The sequence below is a fragment of the Candoia aspera genome, chromosome 2, assembly GCF_035149785.1.
Source record: "Candoia aspera isolate rCanAsp1 chromosome 2, rCanAsp1.hap2, whole genome shotgun sequence".
Classification (NCBI taxonomy): Eukaryota; Metazoa; Chordata; class Lepidosauria; order Squamata; family Boidae; genus Candoia; species Candoia aspera.
Genome location: NC_086154.1, coordinates 211307186 through 211332939, shown reverse-complemented (window position 1 = coordinate 211332939; position 25754 = coordinate 211307186). Strand labels below are relative to the sequence as shown.

Below are 25754 nucleotides of genomic sequence, written 5' to 3'. Positions count from 1 at the left end.
GTGCTCTACACCTGATGTGCTTTCTATGAATTCATCATAGCAGGGATGCTTGACTAGATTATTGGATTTATCCAGCAATCTCTACCTCCCTTATGGAGAAATCCCTTGTGCATTCATTTATTTTATTTCTGTTACACACCTGTTTTAGCCTTGCTAGTTCCTTCAAAGCCCGTGCCCATTGTTGCTTGTAATGTAGCTTTGCCTTAGTAGCTGATTCCAACTTTCTTTCAAGATCCCCCTAGTAAAGAATACAATCTTATCAATGTACAGTACAGTAAAACAGCAGTAATAATCTTTACACAATCAGATACACAGGACTTGGATTACAAGAATTGTTTGGTACAATATGCACCATTAAACTGTTATGCAATTTGATGTAAATATTGTGACATAAAAGAATATTCTTGTTTAAGCAAGAACCTTATTCTTATTGTCAAACAAAGCAAAACCAGATTAGTCTGCACTCCAAGACAGTTCATATAAACAGTTTTTAAATATCTTCAAAGGAGTTAGATAACATTTATTTTTATATAATACATATTAGCTATTCATTTTCCAGCTTAGCTAAGTATGTAAAGTCTTTGCATGTATTATCAGTGAATTGTAGTTAATGTCTGTTTTCAGTTTGCTCAGACTGTAATGTTAAGTCTTCAATTTGAAAGATCACATTTCTGTAATAAATAACTATCTGACTTCAAAATTAGCAGAAAATGGAACACCCTTTGATTTGCTCTCTTATAGTAAGTACTGCCATTAGGACTTCAAAAACTCCATTCTTAAACCTACTTCTACTTTAGCTTTGAAAAGCTGAATTATACTTTTGGTAGCTTCTAGATTCTATGCTGTTAATACTGTGTTAATAACTAGAAAACTAATGAACTAAAACATCAAAATAAAGCTTTGACCTAGAATGACTTAGGATTTTGTAGTTATCAATAATAAAATAGTTTGACAAATACATCAATAAATTATTTATCAAAGCTTACAGAGAGGTGCACTCACTGGCTGTTTCCCAGTACAGAACTATTACTCTGCTTTGTTCACATTTTGGCTGCTGTTAAATATAGAGTTGATTCCTTGCTTTTCTTAAGTGAGTTATTTTTTGTCTCTTCGATAAAACGCTATAATGCATGCTGAGCTTTAGGAATGAATACAACTGAAAAGGAGGTGGGGTTAGAAGTTGATAGCCGTACCTTCTCTAAAGTTAGAATGCTTATTTCCGATTGTAGTCGGATTTCTGGTTTGCTACTTTGTTGCTCCTTATATTGCTGAAATTCTTTCTCCAGAGCCTTATGCTTGTTTTCTGCCTCATATAGCTGTTTTCAAAAACAAATAATCTGAATGGGTTTAACACTTAGATGACAACATAACATAGAGGTGAGAGGAACATTTTTTGGCCAACACAACAAATATTACATTTATAATATATGCTCATAGCCCCAAAAACTGCTCGAGAGCTTAAGAGGTCCTCCAGAAGAACAGATTTAGAGGGAAGTCAGAAAGTGAAAGTCACACTACATCAAGAACAGTCCTCTGGTAACATGGATTTAGTTCCTTGATTTGTTCATCACTAGGTGGAATAAAATCATTCTTGTGAACAGTACATACACTTGCTGCTGAAAGTTACCTAACTTCAAACTAAGCTCAACAGAACCCAGAGATTTTGTGGGTGGCTGATGTGTATGCTTGCTGTTGAATTCTGTGGCACAGAACTGCACTGAGGATAGTTAAATACAAACTGGCTTTAATAACTGTCAATCTTGGTTCAGATTAATTTACAGGGTTATATAGTTTCTGCACTGTTTGTGATGCTTCTTACTTTCATATAAAGCATGCTTTGTCCCCAAACCCACAAAATGACATTAGCTTCATGATACAAATTGGAAAACTGTTGTATATGTATATGCATTTGTATCTGTGTGTGTGTGTTTGTGTGTATGCACATCTGAAGTCAAAGCAGAGAATTTCAAAACTGCCCCATTATATGAAAAAGGAAGCAAGTAAAAGGGTAAAAGTGTCATGGTATGAACAAGGGAGTTAACTTAAAGACTCTATTATAGATAGTACAGTCAGACACTGTGAGTTCTACTCCTGCCTTAGGCATGAAAGCCGGCTGGGTGACTTTGGGCCAATCACTCTCTCTCAACCTAACCCACCTCACAGGGTTCTTGTTGTGGGGAAAATAGGAGGAGGAGAGTATTAGGCATGTTCACTGCTTTGAGTTATTTATAAAAATAATAAAGGTGGGATAAAAAAACCCCCCTAAAAATCTGAAAAAAGAGCAGTTTTTGACATTGCCTGTGTGTGGAACTTCTTAGGAAATACACAGTAACTCTGTTCTTGTTTCAGGTGGGGAGGGAGGAGAAAATGTACTGCTTTTTGCTCTACTGTTCCTTTTTGTGTTACCATCAGCTGCCTTTATGTTGTCTTATCCTGGATCTTACATTTTATAGTAACAATTTAATGACTGAATATTAACACAATGTATGGTTTTAATTATTACTGGCTGCCACAAAGGTTAAAACAACTTATGACTAGAAAAAAATATATAATAATTCCTATAACCAAGAAGGTACAAGGCTAACCCCCCACCACCACACACACAGAAAAGATATAGTAAATGAAAATGTGGATAAAATCCAAGTGACCAAAAAACCAAGCAAAAATGTAACAGATACAAAAATGCTGTTTTGTGAGGTCCCCTCAAAGTCTGTCATCGCACGATTGAGAAACCAGTGTTAAATATATAGTTGGTCTTCAATATTAAAGAAAGGGATGCTTTAGTAAGCAATGCCATAGTTAGATAGCTCACTAGCGTAATTTAGATGTGTATTAATCAACCTGGTAGTACTACCACATTTACTTTTAAAATTTGTATCTATTTCTAGTATTCATGAATAATTTAGCTAACTTGGAAAATATAAACAGCATGTACTTGTTCCTTTACACGGATCTTGTCCTCTTCAAATTGTTTAATTCTTGCCCTTTCCAGCTCAATCTGGTGTGCACATTCTTGTCTGACTCGTCGTATCACATCTTGAACTTCATGTTGATTTCGTTCATGCTCTGCTTGGAGCTCCTTCTTTAATCGCTGGAGCTTAAAATGAGTTTTTATAAAAACAATTTGAAAACACAAATTTCCATCTGAACAACTGGATATTTGGCATTACCTCATAAATGTGCCATTTGATTCTTTCTACTCTCAAAACCACCGTCAGCATGTAGCTACCCTTTAACAAATAAACTGCAGTATCATTTTATCCAGCTAGGCAACATTCCACAGCATCCAGAAAGCTTGAAGTAGATTTTAAAACATTTAATAAAAGTATGCAAAGATATACCATGTCAATCAACAAAAGTTGACACATACAAAATAAAATATCATTTTTTCATACCAGTCTGCAAATGATCTGGGAAAAGAAAAATCCCAAAATGTATACCAGAAAATACATATAGCTGATAAAAAGTGTAATACAAGCACACTGAAAATGAACAGAAATCACGGTGACAAAAAGATTCAGTTTTTTTAAAATGTATTGTACAATGGATAGCAGAGTTTGGCATCTATTTACCTCAGTTTCAGCATTGACAAGCTGTTTTTCACGTTTCTCTAAGTCAGTTAAAGTTTTTTGAAGTTTTTCTTCCAAAACTGTATATTCTGCAACCTAAAGTGTATACAGAAGTAAGACAAAAAGGGAAATACTGAAATATTTCTAAAATTTTTACCCAAATATTGCCCTTTTAGATCAATATATCAATGGTTCTGATACTCTCAAATGCTGGATTTTGAAGAAGCAGTACTGAAAGAGTATTGATGGTTTTGAACTCTGCAGTTGAAGAAGTCTCCTGAGAATATCGTGGATAGCCAAGAAAACAAACAAATGGAACATTGAATAGAACAATCCAGAATTATTACTCAAGGCACAAATGACCAGGCTCAAATTATCTTATTTTGGAAATACTATGCAAAGACCCTATCTCTTGAGAAGTCTTTAATGTTGAAAAAAGTGGAAAAAAAGAGAAAAAGAGAAGAACCAGCAGCAAGGTGGATGGACTTAATTACAGCAGTGGTGGATTCACCTTTGGAAGGCCTAAAGGACCAGATAATCCTGGGGAAAAAAAATATTTTAACGTGGTTGTAAAGAGTTGACACCAACTTGATGGTACATCATTTTCATCATTGTAAAAGAAACCTGATTTTAAGCAAGCATGAAACCTCATTAAAGATGCAAAGTTTGACTCTTCAAGACAGACTAAATTCTGAAGTATCATTAGAGATACTCTGTTCCTTTGTTTTAGAGACTCCTATTTTGTCTAAACAATGGCAGAGTACCTTAATTTATGTATCAAAAAATTCAAAAGATTTTAGACTATGAGTCTGTGTATGACTTGTTCAACAGAAAATAGTTTTTCGGACTTGGTGGACCCTTTGCGGTTATATAAAAAGAACAAATAAAACATCCTGTTGTTGGAGATGCAATGGGAATAATGCTTCATTCAAGCATATGTTTTGCCATATCCTGAAATTGTTATATTCTGGGAAGAAGTCATTACATATGTTAATTTGACTTTGAGACAGGATTAAGTATTTTTGGATGTCCATATTATTTGAATTTTATACCTACTACACAGAAATGGATGATTGTACAACAGAAATGGATTCCTTGCACCTCTGTTATTGCTAAAAGACTTTATGGATAATGCACATGTATAACATTGATTTTATGAGACTTGTGTCAGCTGTCTTTTTTATATGTTTAAGAGGAAGAAAAAAATAATGCAGCTTAACCTGTGCAAAGTAATAAATTCTGTTGTATTTCTCAAATGAGCTACCTATAGTATTTTTTTATGCAATTTATCAGTTGCAGAATATTTCTGGTACTGCTTTTGGTAAGTATTTAAAGTTCACTGTGGTGAATGGTCTTATCAGACAATGACATATGAGTATTCTAAAGTGAAAAGACTTACTTTTTTCTTTACCAAGGCTTCTCTTTCTCTATCCCTTTTTCTCCACTCTTCTGCCAGTGCCTGCATACGAGCCATCTCCTTCTTCTTCAACTACAAAAAGCACTGTTTTATTTTATTTTGAAAGAAAAAAGACAACTTACACAATTCTATCATTAATCTGTGGATCTTTGTTTCCAATTATAAATTTGTATACAGTCTGTTATCAGATATAACAAGGAATACTTAGATATATAAGTCCCATTATCAATGGATAGTTCCTCTAGATGAAAAACTAAACCTAATGAGATCTTTACTGACAAGTTCAGTTAGAACAGCATGTGCATGGACATTTTATAATTTGTATTTTTCCTGGCTTCATCCTGGTACTTAGTTTAATATATAGATTATATTGTTTCACAAAAAGAATGAATAGGAGTGCATGAATAGGAGATTTACAGCAGCTGGGATCAAAAAGTTCTTAACGGTAATATTCTGCACTTTCCAACTTACTATACAGTGAAAAACCATGATCTGTAAGAGAAGTTGTCCTCTAAGTCCCCACTCTGGTTAAGCAATTCATGAGAATAATGTAAATTAGATCATTTAAAACCTGGTCAAATCCTGAAGTATTATCAGGTAAAAATCATTTGGATATCCACTGTGGCAATTTTGTATTATGTATTCTGCCTATTTCTCTCTTGGAAGAATGGCTTTTGTAATTTTACTCCACATTAATCAAGTGGTCGGTGACCTCAAAAGCTCTTATTCATGCCCCAGAACTACATCATGGATCTCTTTGTTTTACCACACCTTGGGTATGTCTAAGTTTATTTAATTGTTAGATTTATACCCTGCTTTTCGCCCGAGAGAGAAAAATGTTGTTTGGCATGCATGAAAGTATCTCCTATTTTTCCCACAACAAATCCTGTGGGATAGTTTGAATTGAGAGATAGTGTCTGGCAGAAGAATCTGCAGGATGTTCAATATGAAAAGCAGCCTGCTGCTTTAGTGCATGGATGTGTGATGTCACCCAGTGAACTACAATGCCTGAAGATAGTCTTGAATCTCTCTCCCAAGTCCTAGTCCAACACACCACACTGGCTTTCCTCTGTGCTCTCTATCTATACTTCATTATTACTCTACCTTTAAGTATTGAAAGCCCTTTGAAACATTCTGATGTTCCCTGAATCTTTCTTTATGGGCATACTACATTAAGAGCCTTCAGCTTCTAGAGTTGCGCTCTGCGTTGGGTCACTGTCGGGACCAGTGTTTTCCTATTTGCTTGTGCTACTTTGCTAACTTTTATGTATCAGCCTGATCTTTTATACTAAAAAGTTTCAAACCACGTGAGGTATCCATTTCATTGTGGTTGCCCAACCATATAGCAAACCCAGATATATGATGTAGCTAAAGGACTGGACTTAATATTACTTTTTTTAAACTTATCTAAATAGATCCACAACTTATATACAGCTATAAAAATTATGAAATAACCTGATTTTCAAAAAGATCTTCTTGTAGTTCCTTCCACATTTCTAGTTCAAGTGCTGCTTTATATTCCATAGTTTCTCGTGGTTCAGTATGGACTTCAGGCTGTACTTTAGGAACTACTAGTAGCTCATCAGCTCCTAAACACTAAACATGGAAATACTTTCAGATGATTTCTAATGAAATGCTTTCTCTCTCAGCCTGAAATGATACATATTCATTTACCTGAGAAGAATCAGACACCAGAACTTCATGCATTTTCACAAGTCCATAATCTTCTAGAGTCACTATATATGAAAGATCTGCAATCTTGTTGCTTGGCCTATAAAGCAATAACACGTTTCTTTTTTCATTCAGCTATAAAAGCAAGCTGTTGCAGAAACAATAGAGAGAGAGAGAAACTTTTTAAAATTGTAAAACTGCACTATCACATTTTGACATTAAACAGGATTTCCCTCTTAATCCTGCAAGTATATTTTTGTTGTTATTTTTTTATTCTGTTGTTTTATTTTGCCATTCTTAAGGTTGCCGAAGTTTGCCCAGACTCTTCTAAGAGCTTAGGTTCCTACATCCTGACATAACAAAATGATTTTTAAGGAACTGAGATAACTTGGTGCATGCTGAAAGGCCAGTAAGTCTTGCAAGATATGTTACACTTAAACAAAAAAACAGAGATTTATTTTGTATCAGATTCTCTGGTCCAGCTCCATCAGGAGATTGAGATGATAACTATTAATCCTATACATGGGCTAGGCTTTTGATAATGTATCAAGTATCTCCTCAAATTCTGCTACTATTTCTTCACCTTGGATGCTTCAACTGTATATGGCTACTCAGCCTAATTTAATTAGTCCATATAAAAGCTCTAATAACTATTGTTTTTAAGAACAAAGGTTTTCGCCTTCTGTAAATTACTCTTTGCTTTCCTGCACAACTAGGAAAACCATAGTTTAAAAATCCAAACCAAATTTTTGTGACATCCTATAAAATCTGGCAAGTATGGATATCGGTTGGACAAATCTTGATTAATTATAAGCTCTTTTAACTTTTTTGGTTGAGTCAGAAATTTTAAAAAAATTAAATCCTCACTTAGTACATTGTTTATCTGCAGTTTACATTTTTCCCCCAGAGCAAATTTCCCCTTATTTTCATTAGTATCTAATACTTCTATATGCAAATAAAATAAAATATCAAGTGAGTTTCTAGATACAAAAGGAAAAACAAATATAAATATGATATTTGAATTAGGTCAACTTACAGACCAGAGGACTATAGCCACTTCATTGCATTAGAGAATTGGGGGAAATAATTATTTTCCTGTATCAGAGGTTTGAAATAAATGGCTAAAGCCAATTATATTTGAAGCAGTGCCATCTAGTGGCTGTAATATTTGGCTACACTGTAATCCATGGTTTAACTTATTAATAATACTGGAATATCAAATCTGAATGGTCAAATATATTTTGGAATTCAAATATATTTCTCTAAAATGAAAAAGATATATAAAGTGTTAATGTGTCATCTTGTTATTAAATTATATTAATCTGATGTGCATATAATTAAATGAGTATTAAATAATGTAATAATTTAATAAATATTACATTATTTAAAACAAACACACTATGCTGTAATTGTGTATTTTCTGCATCAGGGACAATGTTTTTTAGAATCCTAAAAAGACCATATTTGGAAGCTTTATGCACACACCTTTTTGCAAATTCAGCTACACATTCTGTAAGCTCTGTAAGAAGTGTAACATGCTAGTGATATGCTTCCTATACTACTGTTTCTTTCATCTCCTTGGACAGTATTCTCATCTACACAATTAGAACACAGATATTGAAGAAACAGATTTCTAAGGTTGGAAAACAGAAAAGTAAAATCTTCAGTCTAATCTACATAAAACTTAATTGCATTTTAATTACAGGTAGTCCTCTCTTAATGACCACAATTGGCACCAGCAACTATGTCGGCACTGCAGTTGATAAGTGAGACATTGCGTGACTTCCGCCACGGTCCTTATGTGAATCACCCACAGATGTTAAGGGAGAGATCACGTGACTGCAACTTACAATTTTACTGCCAGCTTCTCCATTGATCCTGCTTATTGGGAGCCAGCTGTGAAGCACGCAAATGGCAATCATGTGACTGCAGGATGCTGCGATGGTCATAAACGCCAGCCAGTTGGGAAGTGCCCAAATCTTGATCTGCGATGGTGATGCTGCAACAGTCTTAAGTGTGAGGACCGCTCATGAAGTTACTTTTTCAGCACCACATCATAACTTCAAACCGTTGCTAAACAGGGCGGTTGTTAAGTGAGGACTACCTGTAGTTCAAATAACAATTGAGAATATGTCTATGGCAGTGTTTCTCAACCTCAGCAACTTTAAGATGTGTGGAGTTCATCTCCCAGAATTCCCCCAGCCAGCATGGGAGTTGAAGTCCACACATCTTAAAGTTGCTGAGATTAAGAAACACTGGTCTATGGTATTAAAAAGAGTTGGCTTTACTATAGGTAAAGGTAAAGGTTTCCCTTGACGTAAAGTCCAGTCGTGTCCGACTCTAGGGGGCGGTGCTCATCTCCGTTTCTAAGCCTTAGAGCCGGCATTGTCCGTAGACACTTCTGGGTCGTGTGGCCAGCATGATGACTCGGAACGCCGTTACCTTCCCGCCGAAGCGGTACCTATTGATCTACTCACATTTGCATGTTTTCGAACTGCTAGGTGAGCAGGAGCTGGGATGAGCAACGGGAGCTCACCCCGCTGCGCGGTTTCGAACCGCTGACCTTCCGATCGGCAGCTCAGCGGTTAAACCCGCAGCGCCACCACGTCCCTGGCTTTACTATAAGAACACCAATTTTTCAAAACACTTACCCTTGTGCTGCTGTAAAAGGAATAGTTTCACTGAAGGTCTGACGCCAGCATTGCTCCCCATTTCTTCCTAGAAAACGTGTTTTTTCCATGGCCAAAACTTTTGATAGTTGGAGTCTTGCAACTCCTAGAAGCAAGTCTTTGGCTGTTTTATCTTTGTGCCACAGTTCCACCAGCAATGGTAACCTGAAATACAGGAAGAAAATAGGTAATTTACAGGAAACTACTTTTTTGTTTGTCTTCTCCTACTTGACTCAGTGGAAGTACGAATCTTTTTTTCTTTCTGTGCCACTTTGCATGGAGTTAAGGTGAATGCCATAAGGACTCCAACCCAGTTATATGTAAGAGGAAAAACAAGAATGCAGTAAACAACTATATTTTGTCCATAAGGTGGAGGGAAAATATTTTAATTATATTGTTTAGCTTTTGGTATAAATGGATAAGCACAAATAAATGCAAGCATGCATTAAAAGTACAATCACTTGAAGTGCAAGGATACTCATAGTTGTGATTTACCCAATTGCTAGGGCAATTTTTTTATCCTAAAAAATAAAAGAACTATATTTTTAGACTTCATCTGCCCTTGTACCTTTTATGATTCTAAAAATAGGAAAAAAATTCTAGGTTGGAGCTACAATGTAGTCGTTACTTTAATTTTTCCATTCCTAAATGTTTAGCTATTGACACCTGAGAGCTCCCTGTAACATAGTTTGCATTGTCACAACAACTGTCAGAGTTCATAAACACACCCTGATATATTTACTTTTTCGATTGACAAGTATTATTTCCTAAAAGTACACTCAGTTTAAAATAAGCATCACTAGTTTTACAGGCTTCAATTGTTTAACCTGAGTCACTACATGACAAAATACAGAAATCCTTTCCCTGACAATGGCAAAGATTGGAATGCTGGACGTAACACAAAGTCCTTCTTTCCACCATGAATTTCCATAGCTGGGATACTCCTCCCATTGCTCCAGCAAGCATGACCTTTTTAAAAAATTTGTGCTTGTTAGTGGCTACAAAAAAGAATTACCTCTAAGCCAGTTAAAGGGCTGATAAGCAGTATTAGTAAGAGCACCACAGAGTAGAATAGCAGTATTGATATGTCAACAACCAAAGCCTACTCTCTCCAAGACGTAGAAGTACAAAGCCAAATGTCCGTTAAACTGTTGGAACAGCAGGAGAAAGAAGTGCCAGAATTAAACTGCCATGGCTATAAGAATGGTCTCCACAATGTGTTAACAGAGAAAAATTAACTGCTTAAAGTGGCTTTGTTCCACTAGACAATAGAGATTTTTATTTACCTGCACTGAATTGTATGACTGGGAAGCTTTTGCTAAGGAGCCTGAAGCTCCGTGTAAGAATCTCTTGATGCGAGGGTGTGTTTAAGTTAGTCCTTGAAGCCTGAGATAACCTATGCAGAAAAGAGTGGTTTCTTGAATTCTCAAAGAACTACTTAAGGCTTGCTTTTAAAAAAAGCCATTTGAGAAATTGCAATGGCCGTGGGCAAAAGTACAGCAAAAAGTATGCTTAATGATTTTGAGGATCCAGACAATTTGACCATGTACAGGAGCCTGAAATAGTTTGGATGGAGGCTGTATTGTAGCCTAAGGTCCACAATGCTTGTAATCAACCTCCAGCCTAACTGCTGTAAGCAAACTTGATCTAGGTAAAATGGCATCCATGGTTTACGAGGTCTAGCCTTGTGAGAAGAGCCTATGAACAGCTGCAGTAGCTAAATATAAAAGCCTTCTGGGCCAGTTGGAAGTCATCAGGATGATTTCTGCCTTCTCCAGGTATGTTAGGAGGAGGAGCAATAGGAAGATGTATAGTAGATATTTTGATCATTTGTGTTTAGAGCATCCAAGGCTGATGCTTCTTCTATGAAGAATCAGGAGATGAACTAGTATAGCTTGCAGTTGACTACCAATGCAAAGAGGTCTATTTAAAGTTTGACAAACCTCATGGTGATCTCATTAGCATTGGAGGTATAGGATCCACTCTCCAGGATTCATGCTGAAAGGACTGAGCCAATGTCCTGTTCAATCATCTGCCTACCATGTGTTCAGTCATGGAGCTGGCTTCCGGGGAAGAAGAGGGAATTGCCTTTCAGACCCCCAGGGAGTTGAAGGAACACCGGGATCAGAGGAAGATCAGTGAAGACTACCTGTCTGATCTAGCAACAGAAATCCAGATGGAGGGTGGTCCCATCAATCTCATGATAGGAGAAATATTCTCCACTATGCTGCTCCAACCCATCTGATCACTTGGCTTCCCAGAAGTATTAACAAATGTACCAGCCAAAGGAAGCAGCCCATGTGGCCCATGCCACCTTCTATGCAACTGATGAAGATACTTCTTGGGGTGAGGAGGAATGGGGGGACTGCCTCTCCCCAATTTCATCTGCCTGTCCTACCAGATCCAGCAGAGAGGGCATGGTGGAGGGTCTGCCACCTAGGGAGCTACATTTGGCGGCAGACCTTTTTTGCTGTGGCCCCCACGCTGGGGAATCTTCACCCCCTGAGGTGAGATTGGCCTCGTCATTGTTGAGCTTCCGGAGGTCCCTCAAGACCTGGTTATGCCAGCAGGCCTGGGGACACCAGGGGACAGGTAAACTAGTGAGATGGCTTATTTTTAACATCCTTCATCTATTATTCTTTTAGTTTGGTTTTTTATATCTTTTAATATATTTATTGTTTTTAGCTCTTTTGTATGCCATGCAGAGTCGCTTGTTTGTGAGATGGCAGCTATATAAACTTTTTAAATAAATAAGCAAGCAAGCAAGCTAGCTAGCTAGCTAGCTACTTGGATGGGTAGTCATGCCTCCTAGTAAGGCTGTGCTTGAAGGGCCTAACTCTGGGAATGGCAACTCCAGCCAGTTAAGAGAATTCTGATATGATCAGAAAGTCCCCTAACCCTACTGCCTCCTAGGTGGTACAAGGAAAAATTATTTGATTCTGCCTAGCGAAGCAGTGGTAAGATATATGTACTAAGGATACTCTCCAGTCAGGAATGAAGATACTACTAAATACTACCATGGCCCCATCGGCTGGGAGCGGGCAGCACATATTGAGCTGGTTCACTTCCTTTCTGCAGGGCAGAAGTCAGTGTTAATTGGGAGTGAGAGGTCCCACCCTCAACCCTTATTATGTGAACAGAATTTAAGCTGTAAACTTTTTATACTGGAAACTTAATTTGCATAAAAATGAACATATTTATTAAAACAGTATCTCAGTACATAAGCTACCTGTAAAAGGTATCTTGAAGTTGATGGGGCATAGTTGCAAAATCAAATGCACAGTAAGACTGTGGAAGAAATACTTCCACATTTTTTCTTACTTCCACAGGAGGATTTGTCATAATGGGTGCAGCACTGCCAAAAAATGGATATGAATACCTATGGAGGAAGAAAAAAATATGGCAAATCAAACTGATTATTGGTAATTTTAAGCATTTTTTAGCAAATATACTTCAAGCTCACCGTACTAATGGCTTAATAACATGTTTGAACTTGAAAATTGCAAAATTCAATATTTATTATAAAAATTGTCAGGGAGATTGAAGTAATAGTAACCTCACTACACATTTGCCAAAAATGAAATATCAGTAAACGTTTTATTTAACATTTGATTTTCCAATACAAATGTAGTTTCAAACATATATTTTAAAAAAGGTTTAATGAGTTTATTATTCTGCATGTTTAAAAGAATAATTTTGATCTCCAATCACAACATGCTACAAAATAGATTCTTGGAACAACATGAACAATCCTTCAACATTCATATTGAGTGAATACTGAGCACAAATTTCATTTGTGAACTGGATAAAAATATGCAAACCATGGTTGAGTTAGATATATAAAATCAATCTATATGACAGTGATGCTTTTTCTATATCAAATTGCAACGTGGCACCATTTTGAAGGGATGTCATCTCCCCTCTAAATGGGGTGGGATTAAAGCCTATCATTCCTATTGCAGTGGGTACTAAAAGCTCTTCTTGCTGTTGATGGCTATTTCTAAACTGTTGACATATAAATTCTAGCACATCATCTGATGGCATCACCATCTGTTCCACATTTTCTATCAGGTTGAAAACAGGATCAAACTAAAGTTTGTACTGGAAATATATTGTGATGTTTTGAATATGCACATCATCATTCAGCCTAATGTTAAAGACTTCAAGGGATATATGTTTCCTTTGGACTTTTCTTCTCTCCTATAAAAACTATTCTTCCCTGTATTTGTATCCCAAGTGGTATTCAACGTCTAATGGAATAGTCATATCCCAAATCACATCACAAACAACGGAATCTCAAAAGGGATCCAGACAAAAATTAATTAATACTTCCAAGTACTACTTAGTGATGCCCTCTATCTGGAAACAGCTGCATATAGAAGTGCCTACAGCAATATTTTCAGTTGTAAAAAGTACCATAAAATAAAAGGAATTTTCAGGAAAACTGTTTACAAAAAGAAATGAAAAGACCTGCATTCTTTATCAGCCACAATTAGCCCCTTGACTAGTAACTAACCTAAGGTATAAATTATAGTTTACTACTAATAATGGCTCATATAATATTCTAGAACAGAATCTAGCAAAGCACATTATGATTTAGCTTAGTAAACTCAGCCACAGTATGAGAAGTCCAGATCAGAATAGTCTTTGGCCTATGACTCAAAGAGAAATGCAATCAGCTATGACTAGAATGTTATTCTTATGATTTCCCTATGCATCATCCCATTGTTAAGGAGCAAATCTCCAGTTTAGCATCTTGGCTGGCCAATTTACTGCTTTTTAATCTCAAAATGTTCATGAATCTCAGAAGACACGTTAGTATCCAAAAATATTCATCTGTTACAATATATCAAAAAGCAATGGGTATGAACAATCTCAACATTGTTTCCAAGGGGAAACAGTGTATTTCAGGTTTTAATACATATTAACAAAAGCAGAATATCCTCTAAACAAAGTAACTCATAAAAGTTATCATTTTACACATATTTACTTAAGGTCTAGATCTACATTTAAGATTTTGCATTTTTTTATATAGCAAAACCGGATCATGCCTTCCCAATGAATTACAATCTAAAGCTTTCATACCTTAATATACAATTGACAGGAAACCCAGCATCCAGATTATGGACAGTTCTTAAATCTACTGAAAAGCAAAAATGATGGGATGCTGCAGGAACAGCAATTTTTTGTCCTGTAGTAGATTCAGAAGTACTGAGATGTTGAGTCTGAGAAGCAGGCAGTTGGGTTTTCAAAGCTGCAAATATAAACACAAAATTCACTTTTAAAAAAGTGTTAGCATCTGTTCCAATAAATAGGTTTTTAAGCAGTTTCCTCCAGACTTCTCAATCTCTGATATGCAGTTTCAACAGTTTCAAATAAGTGTAAGTTACTCTGCTATTACTCTAGTTTTACCTTTTTAAAACTCAGTTCTCAACCGATACACACACACACACACAATTATACACTAGTAGAAAAGATTCCATGTGGCATCTTGAAGACAATTCATGTGATTAAGGTTAATATACCTGGCAGACTAATATTTCCAAAATATATTTCCACATTTCAAGAGATCTCCACATATTGGCAAAATCATATAAAGCACCCATAAGTTACTGTACTCTGTTTACACAGAACTAGTGTTTTTATACTAGCAATTTAAGATGAAATATGAAACCTACAGCCGTAAACTGATGATCTCAAGCTAAACATGAAAAGAACTCCATAGGCAGATTATAATCACCTGCTGATTCTTTCCATCTACTCAGAGCTTTTAGAATATCTTAAATTGGATTAAATCATTGTGCAAAGTAACTTTTTTCTTTCTGTCAGGCTGCCATCCAATCATAAAACAAGATACATGGCAAGAATAACTTGGGGGGAGAGATAATAACTAAGTTACAAGAAACAGGATCTGTGCAATTCTTACCTTTTTTCTGTAATTTTGGATTCTTGTCATATTGAATACTTTCCACTTCACTTTCTGTAGCATCCTCTTTTGCAGGAGGAGAATGGTGGGCCTGAGGTAGGGTATTTTGGGAACCATTTTCAGGTCTCATTTCTTTATCGTGTTTTGGAGACAAACCTTTTTTCACATTTTCAGCCTCAGCCTTGGTAGCTGATTGGACTATCGGCTGAATAAAATGCAATGTTTATAATTAACGTTAATTTCATTTTCATGTTCATGTAACAGTGATAATCAATATAATTTTTTATTGTATTCTACATTTTAAATAGTAACAAAAACTGAGGAAGAACAAGTGAGCTGCACCTGACAAACTCTGCCATCTTTTTGAAGTGATACCGATACCCCAACAGTAGGTGCCATATCCATAGGAATGGGTGGCAGTTTTTGCCGAGCTCTATTAGGTGGAATAAGAATAAATGCTCCTTCTATAGCTACTGGATGCTGGTAAATTTCCATATTTCCTTTCTTTAGTAAGCTAGTTAAAAGAATTTCAGTACTTCCAAGAGATTGGTCCCCACAGCAAAGATGAATCTAGAATTCAAAAGAGTATTATGGAAAAAAAAAGATAAATACATCATATTGATTAGTAATTATTTAAACAATTTACATAATCACCTCCAAATGTAAAGATCAAGTTCTTTAAAAATGACATACAAGTATTTGTAATGCATCTTAGATTAACTTCTTATGCAATCAAGGATTCCTCAGAATCTGATTTTCCCCAGATGGTCTTATTTTCTGATTTTCCAAAATCCCTAATACTAAGTTGACTTATTGACTAATAAGTCAAAATTTAGCAATAGCTTCAACTGATCATGCTATAGAACATAAGTCATAACTCACAACCCATACAAAGGTAAGCAAAATTTCAAATTGATCCAGAGATTCATCATATTACTAAACTGTGCAAGGCTTAATCATTACATGCAGTTGCTGGATCAGCTCTACTTAAAGCTCTACTACCCCACAAGCAGAGGGAAGTACTGCTTGCCATGAAAGTATAACGAGAAGTTCTGTAACTCTGATGGTGCACGACCCTATTGAATTATAATACTGGTTTTCTGTAGGACCAAAACTTTTGCATGCATGCCAGATTATATTATGATTAATCCATAGGATTATTTCAGATTCTGGAACAAACTATTAAAGTTTAAAGTATCAACAAAAATAGTCAAAGTTGTTTACCTGCAACTTGGGGTGAGCCAAAAAATAAACTCTTAGAACTTCAATGCTGCTGCGTATTCTAACAGATGCCCTTTCTGGTTCAAAGTTTGGATTCATCAGGTCATTAAATGGTTCATTGGTAACGTCATTACCCAGCAGTGAATAGTAAAAGAAGAATTCAGGCTGTCGTTCTGGAATTTTCACTGTGGTAGGTATTAGCTATTATGAACATAGAGAACAACACAAATAGACTACGCATCCTCAGACTGATCATTTGAAACTATGAATGTTCATTTGCACTTCCACTATAAAGGTTCTTCCGTGTTCTACTAAATTTATTTAGGTATTTAAATATTTAGCACATATAAATGAAATCAAAGGACTCAGAGATAAGAGTAACTATTAGTGCCTGCTCATTTTTTTAGCTACTCCCATCAGGACAGGATGCAGTTCATTTAGATTTTTTGTTCAAGAAACGAAGACATACACACACACAGTACACACAAACAATAGGGCCATGCATACTGCAAACATAATTTGAAGAAGTGATTCAGAACTTGCACAACTCAGTCCCTCTCTGCCACTCATTAAAGCAGCTTGTCTTTTTCCAGGCTTCTGTGCAAGCTTGGGGGAAAAAAATGATGTGGCTCATTTAAGGAAGCAATTAACGTTAATGTGACACAAAGCAGCCACAAGTTTTCTTCAGAGCTATATGGAAAGCTGAAATGGGCTGCTTTAATGAGCAGAGAGAGGTGCTAAGCAATAAGGTCCAAAAATATTTCTTCCCAATCATTTTCAAACAGTGTATGCAATCACAGGTCTGAAAATACCACAAAGTTATCATGCACCACTTTATAGGATCTTCTGCGTAGCCAAATAGAGTTTGCAATGACCACTAGAGCTCAGCAGTTTAAAATCTGAATTAATAGTATTACCTGTTCTAACTGTGTAGCAAATGCAACAGTAACAGACAAAACAAAGTAGTCACGACAATATTCTGCTGGTCCAATTTGATGATATCCTTCCTCTTCATTCAGCACTGCTACAAGATTTTTGGGGTCCAATCCAGGAATCTGAAGAGGTACTTTAAAAAAAGGAATTAATTCAATCATGCTTTCTGAAAATATTTTGAGCAGAAAGTTGAACAGATAACAGAATCATTAGCAGATCCTAACAGACTTTTATGCTGTGAACATATCTAATATCAATTTGGTCACTGCAATCTACAAAGGGTGTGCCTTAAGGCAACTAAAACATTTCCTAGTAGATAAAGAACAACTGTATAAATTTATCACACAGTTGTGTGTTTATGTGTATGTGTATGTATGTGTGTGGGTGTTTACATATTTTTAAACCCTGCCTTTTAATAAATCTGCATTCCTAATTAGTCAGTTCTTTACCAACCTGGAATAATTTAGGCATAATCTGGTATTCAAAGTGATTCCTAAAAATCACATTTTTTTATATTGTAAAGCTTTTCCACACATTCATTCCTGTAAACTACCAAGAACTGCAGCAAAATATCATACCAGTTTAACTGAAGATCAACAATTATTCATCAGTACAAACAGAAGTTACAGCATTGCTCATAGACAGTGGGCACAATGCCTGGGTTTTATAAACGGGCTTTATGCTACACAAACTTCCCATAAATCAAACAAATTTAACACAACCCAAATAGTGCAAGAAAACAATGTTAGCATACAGATGAAAAGAAATTCCACCATATGAAATACAGTACCACACTGAGATTATACTTTGCTGATCTTCACAGCAGAATGTAAAGAAGCTTTAGGACAGAGAATAATATAAAAAAATATGAAGAGTAAAACCATAATATTGAATAAAGCTTAAGCAGAGTAACTGCACACACACCAAACGATGGTCCAAAAACATAGCAGCATTATGATTCTTTTATTTAAAAGAGAAACTATTATAAAGATTGTTATGAAGAAAACAAAAATTAAAAATTCCAACACAGAAAAAATGGTAGATATGGAGCTCCAATTAATTCTAAAATGTAATTAAAATCTTAATTTTTAAAAGAAATTTGTCTGATTTTGACATATAGGAAGAGACAACCAGAATTGCCATTAAAAGAAGCAGAAAGGGATCTGTTCTGAGTTTAACATTCCAGCATTATCAAAAATGAAATGTATTTACCACAAGAACAAAATAAATACATCAGTTTAACATATTTTACAAAGAAATATAACTCTACACAAACTTTTAAATAAAAATTAAAAAATAAGACTGCTTCATTTTCTGAATATAATACAGCTTATAAACAGTCAGAATTCAGGTCTCAAACTTTTCAAATAGGAGCGAGCAGACTTCTGGCTTGTCAGAACTACTTAAACTAATCTGGAGTTCTACCATCTGCAGTCAAGTAAAATTAAATAAATAAAAAAATTGGGCAGACATATATTTAAATTAAATAAACTAGAGTGCAACTACATGACACTGAGAAGTTCATTTTAGGCACCAAAATAATGTGTTTATGGGAAACAATAACAATAAAATAGAAACAAATTTATAAGACATTTGTATGACAGATTTGCCAACAGTTTTTGGGCTTAGAATCTTCATGGATTTATCATAATTCACAGACTGCTGTTTTCCATGAAAGAAGCAGCATCTATTTTACTACTAACCTGCTAATTCTCTGGGGGGTGCTTCCCTTGCTTTAAAACCATCCACAGATGCTTTGGTATCAGTTTCTAACATCAGACTTAGTTGTAATTCAGGTTTAAATTTTGTGTATCTGTTGCTAAGTAAAGGATACCATTTTGGTGGCTGCAGCCATTTTATTTAAAAAGAGATAAGAAATAATATGTTTACAATGAAGAAGCAATAATGGAAAGCAAAGAAAATACATTTACAGTACAACAAGAAGATAAACAGTTAAAAAGGAATGGTATTTTAAGAGATCAAAAAATTAAAATTAACAAATAATTCTAAGTGGTCATACCACTCTCATTACAATAACTGCATACCAAAATAACTTAAGATATGTATAGGCAGATTTTAGTCTATTCTATGTACAGTCAGTTTTTAGTTCAACTTCCCAAAGCCAACAAACAGTTAAGCCACATGAAGACATTATTTTGGTCTTAAATTAGAGATCAATTGAATTCAGCAGTGGAGAGGAAGGGATCCAGAAATGTTTTATTCATGGTTTACCCTATTTTTCCATAAGCTTAATAATATTCTCATCAGCTTGTATTTCCATTAACATGAAAACTTTGCTGAGAGCAGATTGTCTCTTCCAAGGTAGCACTGAGTAGACTGTAACATTAGATCTTAAAGTTCTCTTATAGGAAAAAAGTTTAGTAAAGTTGATCAATGACCACACTTACATATCACACTCAATGTATGCTTTGGTTTGTAGAATAAGCCACATTTGCCTGATCTTACCCACTAATCTAAACCATAAATAAATATGGTTTACAAATCATTCAACATACCACACCAAATTATTTGCTTATCTCTGTTTTTGCTTGTAGTTTAGCCTGTAAATCCAGCATAGTTTGAATTCCATGGTTAATAGTTTAATGTATTGTGCAACTTAGCTGACTATGGTTTTCAGTAAATCATGGTTAAACCACTACATAGCATATTGTATGAACATAGCCGTATGTAATTTAGCTAACCTAAAGCTCAGTTTCACTGAAAAATCAGGCAATGTGTTTTCTATACTCCTTCATAACTGCAGGTGGAATCCTACGTTCCTGCATTGAGAAAATTTCTATCACTCAAAAAGCTAAATGATAGAAAGTCAAGTTTTTGCCTAGCATTCATTCTGACATGACCACTGTCTACAGGATTTTTTTTTCCTTTATGAAGGATTAAGTTATTTGAAAGCTGACCAGTAATCTTAAATTGTATAATCCAAACACATACGTATCAACTCTGTGCAAACAGAAACAGGTCTGAATATGTGTTATTCAATACTTAATCCAAATTAAAAGAACTTAATCTGGAATACCTGAAAGGGAACCTATTTTATCATGATATAAACAGACTTTTTTTTATTTGTAAGCTGCCCAAAGTCACTTTTATAGTGAGATGGGTGGTGTATAAATTTAGTAATAAATAAAATAAAAATAAGTACCTGCTTTTTTTCTTGAGCTGTTCTTAAATCTAGCACAATATAACCTATAGTCTCTTTAAGTGCAGATGGAGAATCCAGAGCAAAACACTGCAACTTGATGGGTGTACGTTGTAATCTGTACAAAAAATGAATCCAATGCAAGAATTGTTAGTGTACATATCAGATTTTGATTCTTTGCTTTTGGACAATGCAAGTATGCATGAAATCATTTTAATATTCTTCATATTATATAAAAAACAATCATACCAATTAAAAGTACTCTCTCACAAGAATGAGGAAATTTTACTACCATTTTTATTCAAAATAAAGACAACCATGTATTTAAAATAATATTTCCCCAAAGGAAGATTAGATAGAAGAAAACAGATCCCTCTATTACTTTGTTCTAGGCAAATCTAAGACAATCTTCCCATTTAAAAAAAAAATAAAACTGGGAGCAGAAACTTTATCTTTATTTCAGATAAATACAACAGTTAACAATCACATCTTCCATTACTAAATCTATCTATCCATGGAAAATACATTTTTAAAAAATAACATTTTTTCCTTTGGGAAACAACTGAACTTTATCTCTCTGAAAATTTGTCTCTGAATTTTATAGCACTGTCACAGATTAACTCACTATAATCGTTAGGAAAATTCTAGAAACCTAAAGCAAGTAAATTCAATTAACCCATTCATAACATTTTGAGAAATAACCTGTGTTGGTGAAGCGCTTTCCTATCAAGTTCCCAAGCTAACTCTGTGGCAAATTCTGGTTGATCAGTATGTTCTACAGGATCTGTAGCTAAATGTTCACCATCAAACCTTGCTTCTACCACAAGCATACGCTTTGGACGTTTTGGGAAATAACGCCCTAGAAAAAGAGAAACATACATTTAAGAAGCTCTTAAATAGAAAAACTGAAAACCTGTTTCATCAATCACAAAACGTATTACCAAATCTGACTCAAATATTCAAAAGCTGTTCTTAACCACCACATAACTGCATCTTCCAGGGACTGGTTTCAAATAAATTAAAAATAGCTTATCCCAATCATAGCAGTGCTTGATTGTATCTGCAGTGGACAGTAACTCAGACAGATAATTTCTTCAAAAATGTAATGCTTGTATTTGTACATTATGCTAAGCCAAATTCTGGCTTAAAGGGAACAGGTAACATGCAGCATAAATAGTCCATTTCTCTGTTACTTCTGAGCAAACATAGACATTCCTCGTGTATTTTGTTTAGCATGCTGTAACACGTTAACAGGAAATTCTGTCTTGTTTCTGTCTTATCAAATAAAAGGAATTCCCAGTGTACATCTTTCCTGCCTGTGCACACTGCTACACCAACCTCAAAGCTTCCATGGGTCGTTTCATTACTCCCACCAGCAGAAGTGGGAGAGATCAAATTCATTCATAGTAAGCCAGAATTCTAATTCAGAGTGATGTGCAAATGCAATCAGGGACTGGGTTTATAGCAGTCACATCTTTAAAGGCTTCAGATTACACAATAGTTCCAAGAGATATGGCCAATACAGAGAGAAAGAAAACCACTCCATCTCTCTGTTAAGGAAAACACTGACAGAATAACTCACAGCATGGACCACTTCACATTATCTCAAAACCAATACAGGTTTGTAACTGTACCCCCAATCCCTCAGCTAGACTGGCCCATACTCATGTCCAATAGTCTCTTTAAGAGTCCTGCAGGAGAAAAAAAATCTACTTTTGTTTATTCTGGAATACAAACCCTGCCTGATAACACAGTATCAGACAACAACAGAACTGTAAGAACAACCAATGTAAGCATGGCGTTATACCTATTTGTTATGGGTCTTCCAATATGTCAATCAGGAATGTGATTAAAATTTCTCTCCAGTTTTATCAGCCACTAACTGAAGCTAGGAAGCAAGGCAGCACATCTTCAGGCTACACACAAATCAAGTATGTAATCTATGGAGCAGAGGGAAGAGGCATTCTCTCCCTGGTCTGCCAAAGGTGCCCTTCTGCTACAGCTATTGTACCCATCATCTCTTATTCTGTAGAGCACATGTACAGAAACAGATCAGACAGATTCTTCTGCCATTCCCTTGTGCAAAAACCCAAACTGTCTGCCAAGCCAAGTTTCATAATCTATGAAATTCTGAAATGATATGATGGCACACGCATACGACGGCTGCAATTTTATATATATTTAGGGCTCCAAAGAATTTATTCCTGAGTAAACATGGATTGTTTATTCTGATACATATGGGACCTACTGGTAAAGGAAATAAAAAGCAAGGACAAATGCAGTTAACACCAAATATATTTTATTCTACATATATTAACACAGATTTCATATAGTATGAAGGTTAACCTGTGGTTGTGTTTTTGTTTTTCCAATAATTACATTTCAAATTTTAAACAGCACTTAAACTATAAGATTACATAATGCAGTGTAAAGTCAGATGCAGCTCTATTGCACATAAGTGCACTACAGATCAACCACCAACAATCTGTAAAATCACCTTATTGTTTGAAAAGTCTGAGTAATGTATAACCAGAAAATAAAGTATTTGTAAAGCATTTGCAGTTACACAAACTACAATGTGAAGCTTGCGTTTACTTGATTGTGGGAACCCATAATGTAACAAGAATTCCTGATGCTTAACTCTATTGTAGTGACTACAACTAAAAATGGACAAATCCATATCTGCCTAAAAGTTTAAATGATGCAACTCAGGCCATGTTTATTTCTTACCAATTTGTAGAGCGACACAGGATTAGCATATTGTTTGAGTAATGTTTTCCTGTTCCACAATAATCTCCCATACACTAGAGACATCAATTACACTAGTACTTAAGCAGGAAGTCTGAATTACACTGTGAACAATGCAACCAACCACTATTCTTGCTACCATAGACTTAATCATCTGAAAAGATTATATGGGTATTCTTTCCTTTTTTGTCCTGTTTTCATATTCTTCTTTTCCAGTATATTCTACCCTGGGCTTATTTTTATACAAGTTCTTTCAGCCAGAAACCTACTAGCCAGAACTTTGCCACTAACATGAAAATAAATAAATGAGGACTAAAACCATTTAACAACTTTCAGCTCAAATATATGAGTGAGAAAAAATTATTGCTGTTAGATGCTGTGTAGGAAATTGTTTGTTGTTATTTTACTAACTATATAAGGCTGCCCAACTCTGAAGTGATTCTGGACAAAACATACAATGTATAAGATATTTTTGCAGTGTCCCTCCTATTATATTAGATAACACATATTTCAGGGCAGTATTGAGCTGAAGAAATAACTCTTTAGTATTTGCTTGGCTGATTCAAATGAGGTACCATAAGATCTTGCCATTCGTGCAAATATATGGAATATCTGCAGTTGGTGCAGATGCTTCAAAATATTTCATCACACTGGAAGGCTTCTATACACTTCAGAAGAGAAAAGTCCAATTCTTTTATTGCCACACTGCAGCAGCACCAACTGTGGATTGTGATTGCTTTTCCACCCTTGCAGATTTAAAGCCTAACAGCCTTCTCCAACCGGGTGGCTCTGAGATGCGCAGGGGCTCCTAAGAGTTTAAAATGCCAGACATCTGGGAGCAACCAGGTTGATTTAGGCGGTATTCACAGAGAGGAGAACGGGTGCGATCGCTTTTCCCACCAAGTCCTCGCTACATACACACCCTGCTCTGAGAGCTGCTCTAAACGTTACCTTCCAAGATAGAGACCACAATGAGGAGCTGGTCAGACTTTGCGCCCATTTTCAGTCGGGCCAGCAGTTACAGAGCCAAGGGGTGGCTCCCGGGCTGTCTGCTCCAGAAGAAGGCACAGCTGGTAACGTCCGAGGCTGGCTTCCTATATCGGATGCCAAGAGCCACGCCAGAGGGCAGCTCCTTCTTTTCCAGTCCCGCCGGCCCGGAGCCCTTTCGCGCCTCCGATTCGCTTTCAATTCAGCCGCCGCTTAGCAACCGGGAGGCGTAAGGAGAGGTCATGATGGAACACAAGAGCCATCTGTCGAGGGAAGCGCGGCACGGCCCAGCCCTATTGCTTCACTTCCGCCTCTCGGTCGCCATTTTTGGAGCGATGGAAAAGGCCACAGCGCCACTTACTGGAGCGGCGGGAAAGGAGCTGAAAGGCAGCCCTGCCCTAAAGGCAGCAGGTGCGTTTGGGTCTCCGCACAGGGACGGATGAATTATAGGTTCTCAACAGCTGTGAGTGTCCTCAGCTTACATGCGCATTAGCAACCGGACTCCCCGTACAGCTAATAAAAGTGAACAAAGGAGTTGCATATGCATCCAAACCAGTTGGCTGAAACAGCCACGGAGGGGGTGGGGGGAAGGAATTAAGATTAATCAACACAAGTGAACTTCCCGCCATTGCTTCTATTAAAGCCATTCTCATCCTCACAGACAGACGTATACAAATAATGATTTCAATTGCAGGTGGGGGTGGGGGTGGGGGTGGGGGTGGGGGTGGGGGTGGGGGTGTTTCCGCATGCTTTCTTGAAATTCCTTAATGGGATCTACTTCCTTTCTGCAGAAAGTTCCTTGGTCATGCCTTACTAGCTGTAGTCTGATGGAACCCCAGTCTAGATTTTTATTCCAGATTGTCTCCTTTTTAGCCAGTCCTCCATTTTCAGATGCCTGGGCAATAGGACTTAACTGTTGGAGCACCATCTGAAGAGGGCCCTCTCAAATTTTCCTCTAAACCATCTGCTTCTCACAAACACACCATATGTACTGATACCACTCTCACTCTGCCAAAAGGTGTTTTGTTTTTCCCCTTCTTCCTTCCAATTTTGCTCTCATCTCAAACAAATCACATTGCGTCTCCCTGTACAATTCTGAGGGGTGGGGTGGGAATAGTCCTTTCTCATGGTTCTTTCATCTTTGTGAGGTTTACTGGGAAGGCTACATTTTAGCTTCAGTGATCTTCAGAAGTGAAGCCAAATGCTTCACTCAATCTTTGTTTGTGTTATCTTTAAATCGAGTGTTTTAGTGGCCTTATTGCAGAGAAACCATGCTTGGAATGAGCTATCTATCTTTTGACCCTTCCAAATTCAGAACCAGAATGTGCACATAAAAAAATCCTTTATATTGGGCAATTTTGAGAAGTGTAAAAGTGTGTTCTGGGCAATTTGAAATCCCAGTCCACGTATGTATCGATTCTGACCCTACTGCAAATGACCTAACCATTTTCTG

At 36.2% G+C, this 25754-nt stretch overlaps 1 protein-coding gene across 1 annotated transcript in view; it reads right to left on the bottom strand.

Annotated features, from left to right (window-relative positions):
- Positions 1 to 24577, bottom strand: part of CEP120 (centrosomal protein 120) — a 34527-nt gene extending 9950 nt beyond the window's left edge. Inside the window, exons 1-18 of the mRNA XM_063295283.1 lie at positions 24266 to 24577; positions 21269 to 21425; positions 20570 to 20684; positions 19110 to 19251; positions 17391 to 17539; positions 16477 to 16674; positions 15595 to 15822; positions 15253 to 15457; positions 14412 to 14580; positions 12556 to 12705; positions 9309 to 9491; positions 6661 to 6757; positions 6442 to 6582; positions 4969 to 5058; positions 3573 to 3665; positions 2936 to 3097; positions 1194 to 1316; positions 140 to 238 (exon numbers count right to left, since the gene is read on the bottom strand). Coding sequence (XP_063151353.1) covers positions 140 to 238; positions 1194 to 1316; positions 2936 to 3097; positions 3573 to 3665; positions 4969 to 5058; positions 6442 to 6582; positions 6661 to 6757; positions 9309 to 9491; positions 12556 to 12705; positions 14412 to 14580; positions 15253 to 15457; positions 15595 to 15822; positions 16477 to 16674; positions 17391 to 17539; positions 19110 to 19251; positions 20570 to 20684; positions 21269 to 21425; positions 24266 to 24314 — 2550 coding nt within the window. The 5' untranslated portion in view covers positions 24315 to 24577. The remainder of the gene's footprint in view (positions 1 to 139; positions 239 to 1193; positions 1317 to 2935; positions 3098 to 3572; positions 3666 to 4968; positions 5059 to 6441; positions 6583 to 6660; positions 6758 to 9308; positions 9492 to 12555; positions 12706 to 14411; positions 14581 to 15252; positions 15458 to 15594; positions 15823 to 16476; positions 16675 to 17390; positions 17540 to 19109; positions 19252 to 20569; positions 20685 to 21268; positions 21426 to 24265) is intronic.
- Between the last annotated feature and the right edge of the window lie 1177 nt (positions 24578 to 25754).